The sequence below is a fragment of the Salvelinus fontinalis genome, chromosome 22 (genome assembly GCF_029448725.1).
Source record: "Salvelinus fontinalis isolate EN_2023a chromosome 22, ASM2944872v1, whole genome shotgun sequence".
NCBI classification, from domain to species: Eukaryota; Metazoa; Chordata; class Actinopteri; order Salmoniformes; family Salmonidae; genus Salvelinus; species Salvelinus fontinalis.
Genome location: NC_074686.1, coordinates 29,670,715 through 29,681,528, shown reverse-complemented (window position 1 = coordinate 29,681,528; position 10,814 = coordinate 29,670,715). Strand labels below are relative to the sequence as shown.

Here is a 10,814-nt window from a genome sequence, read left to right as displayed (position 1 = left end):
ATAAATCATGCAGTGATGTCAATGGTAAAAATTCAAGTTGTGTGCAGGGATCTCAAGTTAGGATTCAGACCTCAATGGAGAAAACCGGAAATGTGCTATTGACTCCTGTTTTTGTGACTTGAACCAGAAGAAGCCTACAAATAAATGCAATATTAGTAGTGGCTTTCCAGTGCATGAAGTTGGCTTGTATCCAGTGAGCTAAGGAAATGTTGTTGATCCATAGGCAAATTGATTCTTACACAACTGACCTTTATGAAAATAGCTTTCAGCTCAGTAGGGTCAGCCCTCTTTTGTCCCTGGAGAAAGAAATTATGTACACATTATCATCACATAATCAACAACCAAGCTCTGTGGTAATAACCTGAAACTAATACACTTCTTTAATTTACAATTCTGTTGAAGCACTCATTAAATCCCTCTTGGATGTCTTCACCTGCACACCATTTTACCTGGTTTTTATCTGCACTGTTCTTTTTAATAAATATTTATTTTTAATCCCAGGAGGCCTTTTTCCTTTTGGTAGGCCATTATTGTAGATAAGAATTTGTTCTTAACTGACTTGCCTAGTTAAATAAAGGTTCAATAAATAAAAATAAACTGTTAAACTGTCTTTTTTGTGCGAATAAATAAAAATACAAAATAAAATGGATAGGCCTATAGGCATAGGCTACTAGGATAACGTTATGACTTGTTGCAGTATGATGTTTTCCCCACTTTGCAATAAAAGTAAGACACACTAATCTTGTACTTATAATAACACCCCCCTGTTAAACTGTTAATAATTACTGTAGGGAAAAAAAGAAAAAAAATGTATTAGGATATGCAGCATTATTGAGACCTGATATTTATGACACAATGAATTCCTGAATGTCTTAATGTTAGTTTTATGCTTTTCAACTTTATTGTGCTCTTTTTGTTTATACCTTTCATAGTAGACATACAGTGACTTGTGAAAGTATTCACCCCCCTTCACATTTTTCCTGTTTGTTGCCTTACAAGCTGGAATTAAAATAGATTTTTGGGAGGGTTGTATCATTTTATTTACACAACATGCCTACCACTTTGAAGATGCAAAATATGTTTTATTGTGAAACAAACAAGAAATAAGACAAAAAACTAAGACAACAACTTGAGCGTGCATAACTATACACCCCCTAGAGCCACCCTTTGCAGCAATTACAGCTGCAAGTCTCTTGGGGTATGTCTCTATAAGCTTGGCACTGTAAGGTTCTGTATTTATTTTCTTAGTCAACCCTGTGTTCTGTTTCATTGTGTTCTTGAACGTAGCCCTGTCTTTCATTTTTGTTCATTGATTTCACCTGTGTTAGTTACTCACCTGGTCTCATCAGCTCCTTATTTAGTTCAGTTCATTCTGTTTGTGCCTTTGTGTGGTATTGTTCCTTTTGACTCTACTAAGCCTTTTCCTATCTCGTTTGTGAGAACCAGTTATAGCCTTCAGTCCTAGTTTTGATTCACCTGCCTGTTTGCTTACCTGTGTATGACCATTGCCTGCCTGTGACCACGATTCCTGCCTCCTGCGAAGGTCGTAATAAACACATGCCACGCTCTGCGTGTGAATCTACACCTTTTTCTCCCTGAGAATTCATTACAGAATACCTCACCTAAAAACGGAATGGATTCAGTGGAACTACAGCGGCGCCTAACCCAGCAAGAGGAGCGTATGGAGAAAATCTGTCATCTTCTCTGCCAGCCTATCCCTACTCCTCCGATGCCAGGTATTGTATCCCATAGCCCTCTTTCATTCATTTCCATACCTGGAAAATATGACGGTTCACCTGGGAATTGTCAGCGATTTCTGATGCAATGCAGCAAATACATTGAGCACAACCGCACTAACTTCGCCACCGACAAGAGCAGGGTGGATTTTGTTGTGTCTCTACTCACAGGCAAAGCCCTGGATTAGGCCACCGCCATATGGACTGCCAACAGCACAGAACTCGGATCTAAGACCCATTCCCACACCCTCTTCAAAGAGGTATTTGATCACTCTCCTTCCGGTCGTCCTATAGCAGACCTCCTCATTGAACTTCAACAAGGACGCAAATCAGCTGCCGAGTATGCCCTCGAGTTCTGCACCATGGCTGCGGGGAGTGGATGGAGTGATGCTGCTTTACTTACCGTCTACCGAACAGGGCTCAACAGGGAACTTCAGGCGGAGTTGGCCTGTAGAGGTGACCTTCACCATTTAAATCAATACATTCGTATGTCCATCTCCATCGACCACCTCATCGTCGACTGCCGAAGAACTCTGCCACCCAGGAACCCGACACCTTCTCTTTCCATGGTTCCGTCATCCCGTCCGAGCCTTCCAGAGTCCATGCAGTTGGGCCAAGCTCCTCTCCCATGTATCGAACATCAAAGGCTGATCCAAGAAGGGCTCTGCCTATACTGTGGAGGGAAAGATGATCTACTCAGCCATTGCCCTGTTCGCCCCATCATGGAGAGATGAGAAGGGTCCCTCAGGTTGGCATGCAGGTAGGCGTGTCCTTATTTCTAAATATCTCCCAGAAGCAATTCTCCATCCCAGTATTGATAACCGTGAAGTGGGTTACCAAGTATGTAGAAGGCTTGATAGATTCGGGAGCAGCAGTTAATTTTATCGATCACCAGCTAGTACAAGAGTTTGACATTGATCTAACACCTGTCACCCCTCCCTTAAGGATTAACACCCTGGACAGGCAGCCATTGGGCACGGGCTTCAATACACACCTGACACAGAGCGTCACCCTCCAAATTGGAGTCTTCCACACCGAAACCATGGAACTCTCATCCCCCAAACAGCCACTCATCCTCGGACACCCCTGGCTTTGTCATCTCGTGGCGACAAGGTGAACTACTGTCCTGGTAATCTACCTGCTTCAACATTTGTCTCAGCCTACCTGCAGAGCCACCACCATTGAGGACTCTGCCTCTGCAGTGCCACCCACCATACCATCTGCATACGCCCAGTACAGCAATGTCTTCAGCAAAATCAAGGCCTCCACTCTGCCACCACATCGCCCAGGGGACTGTGCTATTGACTTACTCCCTGGAGTGTCCCCACCGAAGGGCCGTGTTTACCCCCTATCTATCCCGGAAAAGGAGGCAATAGAGAACTACATTGATGAAACACTCAAATGGTTTCATTCGTCCTTCTTCCCCGGCTGCGTCCAGCTTCTTCTTCGCTGGAAAAAAAGGACAGTGGTCTCCGATCATGTATCGATTAGTGTTCCCTGAATGATGTTAAGAACCGTCTTCCTCTGATCCCAGCAACCCTTGAACAAGTGGACCGCGCCAACATCTAAACAAATCTCGACCTGTGAAGTGCATGTAACCTTGTCCGTATACGTGAAGGCGACGAATGGAAGACAACCTTTATCACCACACGAGGGCACTACGAAAACCTGGTCATGCCCTACGGCCTTACTAACTTACTTACTTACTAACGCCGCCTTCCAATCCTTTATGAACGAGGTTTTCCAGGATATGATCAACAGCTTTCTCATCGTCTACATTGACATCCTGATTTACTCCCTAAAGGAACACATAGAGCATGTGCAAAAGGTTCTTCAACAGCTCCTTGTCCATAACCTTTATGTGAAGACTGAAAAGAGCACCTTCCATGTAAACTTCTTCGGTTTCGTACTGACACCTGGAGGGTTCAGCATGGATGAGAACAAAGTCCCTGCCGTCAGTAACTGGCCCAAACCCACCACTGTTAAGGAACTCCAACGTTTCATAGGATTCTCCAACTACTATCGCCGGTTCATTCGGAATTTCAGTGCTACTGCCGCTCCCCTCACTGCCCATACCAGCCAAAAAGAGCCGTACCCTTCAATGGACTGATACCGCCCTGAATGCTTTCAACAACTTGAAATGCCTCTTCACCTCAGCTCCTGTCCTTCTCCAACCTGATCCGACCCTTCCTTTCACCCTGGAGGTGCCTCCGAAGTAGAAGTAGGAGCAATACTCTTTCAGCAGGTGGGAACACCTCCAAAATCACATCCCTGTGCCTTCTTCTCCTGGAAGTTATCCTCCGCTGAGAGGAATTACAACGTGGGGAACAGAACTCCTCTCCATCAAGCTGGCCCTCGGAGTGGCGCCACTGGTTGGAGGGCGCACAAAATAATTTTCTCTTTCTAACAGATTATTGTAATCGGGAATATATCAGAGGGGCCAAGAGGTTAAACTCCAGACAAGCCCGCTGCGCTCCTCTTCACACGCTTAACGTAAACGTAAAAGCTGATGCTCTCTCCCGCCAGTTTGACCTTCCGACCAGTAACTCAGACCCTACACCCATTCTTCCTTCCTCTTGCATTATGGGGCCGGTACAGTGGGAGGTTCACTCTGCCATACAAGAAGCCCTAACCTTAGACCTGGATCCTCCTGAGACACCAGCTGAGAGGAGTTATGTACCAGCAGCTGTTAGACCCCAACTGATGCAATGGTGTCACATGTCCTTGGGGTCAGGACATCCGGGCATTACACAAACTACCAAACTTCTAGCCCGTAAGTTCTGCTGGTCCTCACTGGCATCTGACGTAAAGGATTACGTACTCTCCTGTCCAGTCTGCGCACAAACCAAAAGCCCTCGTCATCTCCCTTCCAGTAAGCTTCAACCTTTGCCAATCCCTCACAGACCCTGGTCCAACATAGCTGTTGACTTCATCACAGACCTTCCTGAATCCTCTGGTAACACCACCATCCTTGTCATAGTAGACCGTTTTTCAAAAATGTGTCATCTGGTTCCAGTTCCTCATTTACCTAACACCATGGAATTGGCTGAGTGTATATTCCAGCAGGTGATCCGTCTTATGGGATTCCGGAGGACATCATCTCTGACCGCGGGCCCCAGTTTGTCACCTGGGTGTGGCGAGCCTTCTGTGACAGACTGGGGGTCGCCCTCAGCCTCCCCTCCGGGTACCATCCCCAGACCAACCAGCAGACAGAATGCCTGAACCAAGAAATAGGGGAGTACCTCCGCCAACAATATTCTGCCTCTCCACACGACTGGAGTCGGTATATGGCCTGGGCCGAATACACTCAGAACTCACTCATGTATTCATCCCTCTGCCTTACTCTGTTTCAGTGTGTACTTGCTTACCAACCCCCCATGTTTCCCTGGGAGGTGGAGCCTGGTACTGTCCCAGCTGTCGACGACTGGTTTCAGCGTAGTGAGCGGGTATGGGAGACCACTTACCGGCATCTGCAGGAGGCCTCTAATACCCAGAAACGCTTTGCCGACAGACACAGCCGACCTACGCCACTCTTTTACACCGGACAATGTGTGTGGTTTTCTACCAGAGACATCTGCCTCCCCTGCAAAAAGTTCTGTCCTTGTTTCATTGGTCCCTTCAAGATAACTCTATCACGTATCTCCTCCAGTTACGCCGTCAGTATAAAATCTCCTCGTCCTTTCGTGTCTCTGTTAAAACCGGTCACCTACAGTCCTCTTCATCCTCCAGTCTCAACCCGCAGTGCGCCACCACCGTTGGACGTCGGAGGGGAACCTGCCTATGCCCATCAGGCCCTCCTTGATTCAAAATACCTGAAAGGTCGCATCCACTATCTAGTGGACTGGGAAGGTTATGGGCCTGAAGACCGGTCCAGGGTCCCCAACCAGGACATCATCAACCCAGAGGTAAATCAGGCATTTCACAGTGATCGTCCCGCGTCCCTGCCTCTGAAAAACATCCCCACAGCATGATGCTGCCACCACCATGCTTCACTGTGGGGATGGTGTTCTCTGGGTGATGAGAGGTGTTGGGTTTGTGCCAGACAGTGTTTTCCTTGATGGCCAAAAAGCTACATTTTTGTCTCATCTGACCAAAGTGCCTTCTGCCATATGTTTGGGGAGTCTCCCACATGCCTTTTGGTGAACACCAAATGTGTTTACTTATTTATTTCTTTAAGAATTGGCTTTTTTTAAGGCCACTCTTCCGTTAATCCCAGCTCTGTGGAGTGTACAGCTTAGTGACACTCCAATCTCCGCAGGTGAGCTTTGCAGCTCCTTTACTGATCTCAGCGATCACTGCCTCATTGCCTGCGTCCATAATGGGTCTGCGGTCAAACGACCACCCCTCATCACTGTCAAACTCTCCCTAAAACAATTCAGCGAGCAGGCCTTTCTAATTTACCTGACCCGGGTATCCTGGAAGGATATTGACCTCATTCTGTCAGTAGAAGATGTGTGGTTATTCTTTAAAAGTGCTTTCCTCACCATCTTAAATAAGCATGCCCCATTCAAAAAATTTAGAACCAGGAACAGATATAGCCCTTGGTTCACTCCAGACCTGACTGCCCTTGACCAGCACAAAAACATCCTGTGGCGTACTGCATTAGCATCGAATAGCCCCCGCGATATGCAACTTTTCAGGGAAGTTAGGAACCAATATACACAGGCAATTAGGAAAGCAAAGGCTAGCTTTTTGAAACAGAAATGTGCATCCTGTAGCACAAACTCAAATGTTCTGGGACACTAAAGTCCATGGATAATAAGAGCACCTCCTGCCAGCTGCCCACTGCACTGAGGCTAGGAAACACTGTCACCACCGATAAATCCACGATAACTTAGAATTTCAATAAGCATTTTTCTACGACTGGCCATGCTTTTCACCTAACTACCCCGTCAAAAGCCTAATTTCTCCTTCACCCAAATCCAGATAGCTGATGTTCTGAAAGAGTTGCAAAATCTGGACCCCTACAAATCAGCTGGACTAGACAACTGGGCTGGACAGCCCTCTCTTTCTAAAATGATCTGCCGCAATTGTTGCAACCCCCTATTACTAGCCTGTTCAACCTCTCTTTCATATCGCCTGAGATCCCCAAAGATTGGAAAGCTGTCACGGTCACCCCCCCCTCTTCAAAGGGGGAGACACTCTAGACCCAAACTGTTACAGACCTATATCCATCCTACCCTGCCTTTCATTGGTCTTCGATAGCCAAGTTAGCAAACAGATCACCGACCATTTCGAATCCCACCATACCTTCTCCGCTATGCAATCTGGTTTCCGAGCTGGTCATGGGTGCACCTCACTCACGCTCAAGGTCCTAAACGATATCATAGCCGCCATCGATAAGAGACAATACTGTGCAGCCATATTCATCGACCTGGCCAAGGCTTTCGACTCTGTCAGACTCAACAGCCGTGGTTTCTCAAATGACTGCCTCGCCTGGTTCACCAACTACTTCTCAGACAGAGTTAATTTTGTCAAATCGGATCTCGGGCCGACTCTTTTCTCTGTATACATCAATGATGTTGCTCTTGCTGCTGGTGATTCTCTGATCCACCTCTACGCAGACGACACCATTCTGTATACTTCTGGCCCTTCTTTGGACACTGTGTTAACCAACCTCCAGACGAGCTTCAATGCCATTCAACTCTCCTTCCGTGGCCTCCAACTGCTCTTAAATGCAAGTAAAACTAAATGCATGGTCTTCAACCGATCGCTGCCCGCCCGTCCAGCATCACTACTCTGGACGGTTCTGACTTAGAATATGTGGACAACTACAAATACCTAGGTGTCTGGTTAGACTGTAAACTCTCCTTCCAGACTCACATTAAGCATCTCCAATCCAAAATTAAATCTTGAATCGGCTTCCTATTTCGCAACAAAGCATCCTTCACTCATGCTGCCGAACATACCCTCGTAAAACTGACTGCCTAAGTCAAGGATCGGTAGGATAATGTAATTTACAAAATTGCCTCCAACGCTCTACTCAGCAAATTGGATGCAGTCTATCACAGTGCCATCCGTTTTGTCACCAAAGCCCCATATACTACCCACCACTGTGACCTGTATGCTCTCGTTGGCTGGCCCTCGCTTCATTTTCGTCGCCAAACCCACTGGCTTCAGGTCATCCATAAGTCTTTGCTAGGTAAAGCCCCGCCTTATCTCAGCTCACTGGTCACCATAGCAGCACCCACCTGTAGCACGCGCTCCAGCAGGTATATTTCACTGGTCACCCCCAAAGCTAATTCCTCCTTTGGCCGCCTTTCCTTCCAGTTTTCTGCTGCCAATGACTGGAACGAATTGCAAAAATCACTGAAGCTGGAGACTCATATCTCCCTCACTAACTTTAAGCATCAGCTGTCAGAGCAGCTCATAGATCATTGCACCTGTAAATAGCCCATCCAACTACCTCATCCCCATATTGTTATTTCTTTTTTTGCTCCTTTGTACCCCAGTATCTCTACTTGCACATTCATCTTCTGCAAATCTATCACTCCAGAGTTTAGCAATTAAATTATAATTACTTCGCCATTACGGCCTATTTATTGCCTTACCTCCTTAATCTTACCTCATTTGCACACACTGTATATAGATATTTTTTAATATTGTGTTATTGACTGTACGTTTGTTTATTCCATGTGCAACTCTGTGTTGTTGTTTGTGTCGCTTTGCTTTATCTTGGCCAGGTCGCAGTTGTAAATGAGAACTTGTTCTCAACTGGCCTACCTGAATAAATAAAACTCTTTGCCTGGTCTGTGAGTTTTGGTGGGCGGCCCTCTCTTGGCAGGTTTGTTGTGGAGCCATATTCTTTCCATTTTTTTAAATAATGGATTTAACGGTGCTCTGTGGGATGTTCAAAGTTTAGGATATTTTTTTATAACCCAACCCTGATCTGTACTTCTCCACAACTTGCTTAGTGGTGTTGCCCCTTGCTTAGTGGTGTTGCAGACTATACTGAGATCATGTGACACTTAGATTGCACACAGGTCTTTATTTAATTAATTATGTGACTTCTGAAGGGAATTGGTTGCACTAGATCTTATTTAGGGGCTTCATAGCAAAGGGGGTGAATACATATGCCCACACCACTTTTCTGTTTTTTATTTTAAAGCATTTTTTTGAAACAAGTTATTTTTTTCACTTCACCAATCTGGACTATTTTGTGTATGTCCCTTACATGAAATCCAAATAAAAATATATTTAAATTACAGGTTGTAATGCAACAAAATAGGAAAAACGTCAAGGGGGTTGAATACTTTTGCAAGGCACTCTAAATCTCAATGATGATGTGCAAATGTCACCTGTATCATTTGACAATGTTAAGATTCAACAGGTCAATATTGCTGTCTTTATATGGAATTATTATATGAAACGGGGCTGTACATAATAATAGGGGATTCAGCTGTGAGTTTATAAATTATTACATTTTGGGAGGAGGGAACACTTTCTTCATTCAAAACGTGGCTCGAGGCAGATGACGGCGCTAGACACGGGGCACGTGCCTAATCTACATTGTAGAATTTGATTACGTGCTATCACATTATGTGAATTAATAACTGCCCCCAGTGGAGCGAGCAACAACAGAAGCCTTATATTACTGTAGTGTATGTGTATGGGGAGAAGCTCATGTAGCATTATGCTAACCAAGGTTACTAGGCTACAGCCGGCTTTAAGTCAATGACATGCTAATCAGCCGGCCACACGGGACGTGGGGAAAGGGAGGGACAGAGACCACTGGTTTCACTGACAGGTTGGTCTAATAACCGGCTTCCGCATAGTGCATCACAGGGAAAGGATGCATCCCATTACAACCTTGACTTCTGCAAGTAGCCCCGTCCTCCTACACTGTAAAGCCCAATGGCATTGCCACTGGCTAATGTTAACCTCGAACATCCTCTTAGCAGGCTAACTAGTAGCTAGCTGGCTAGCCATCTATCAATAGATGGGGGAGGAAGTCAGTGTGTGAGAAAGTCATCCCTGCGTTCGAAGGTGTCGTTGTCTATTCCGACATTGTCTAGTTCACCTACTGACAAAAACTGTATTTTTTTCCTCGGAAAAGGTGAGCTTACCTTTGCAGCCATAACAAGATTACTGTCAACCAACCAAGCCCACTGACCAAGCAAACCCGGTAATTTCCTTTTGCGTGACGACGTTCCCATGGAAATCACGCGCGGTTGTCTAACAGTGCAGTGAAGAGAGGAGATCAAGGCAGCTAAAGTGTTCACGTGGTATGGAGCCGTAGAGAGGTAGTCAGTGGCAGGCATCGTTATGTAACCATCCATATTGCTAACCATCCGTATTACAGTCTATTGATATTACATGAATACGCTGTTACTACACAGGTATTAGAGTAAGGTGTAGGCAATCATTCCTTATTTCAAAGTCCTCTGTCTTTCTTATGAAGCTTATCATCATCATAAGATCTCTGTATCCTCCCAGTACACCTATACTAGGATATAACTGACATTGGCTCTATGCCTACACAACCTATGACGCATTTATTTAAACATGATCTGATACTATTCATTTTGGTAATAGGCTTTATGTACCTTTCCTGGCTGCCATTGAGTGAAGAATGTAAAAACATTGTTCCATCCATATCTATGTACAGTGCCTTCAGAAAGTATTCACACCCTTAACTTTTTCCTGTTGTGTTACAGCCTGAACTTAAAATGGATTCAATTGAGATTGTGTGTCACTGGCCTACACACAATACCCAATGATGTCAAAGTGAAATTGTTTTTAGAAATTATTACAAATAAATTAAAAGATGAAATATCCTCAGTCAACTCCTTTGTTATGGATAGCCTAAATAAGTTCAGGAAGAAAAAAGGTGCTTAAACAAGTCACAAAATAAATTGCATGGACTCTGCGTGCAATAATAGTGTTCAACATGATTTTTGAAAGACTACCTCATCTGTACCCCACACAATTATCTGTAAGGTCCCTCAGTCGAGCAGTAAATTTCAAACACAGATTCAACCACATAGACCAGGGATGTTTTCCAATACCTTGCAAAGAAGGGCCACTATTGGTAGGTAGCTAAAAAAATCAAAAGGCAGACATTGAATATCTCTTTGA

General features: G+C 45.0%; 1 protein-coding gene across 1 annotated transcript in view; it reads right to left on the bottom strand.

Annotated features, from left to right (window-relative positions):
* LOC129820178 (electrogenic aspartate/glutamate antiporter SLC25A13, mitochondrial) overlaps positions 1 to 10,170 on the bottom strand; it is a 77,907-nt gene extending 67,737 nt beyond the window's left edge. Inside the window, exons 1-2 of the mRNA XM_055877146.1 lie at positions 9,803 to 10,170; positions 249 to 296 (exon numbers count right to left, since the gene is read on the bottom strand). Coding sequence (XP_055733121.1) covers positions 249 to 296; positions 9,803 to 10,027 — 273 coding nt within the window. The 5' untranslated portion in view covers positions 10,028 to 10,170. The remainder of the gene's footprint in view (positions 1 to 248; positions 297 to 9,802) is intronic.
* Positions 10,171 to 10,814: the final 644 nt, after the last annotated feature.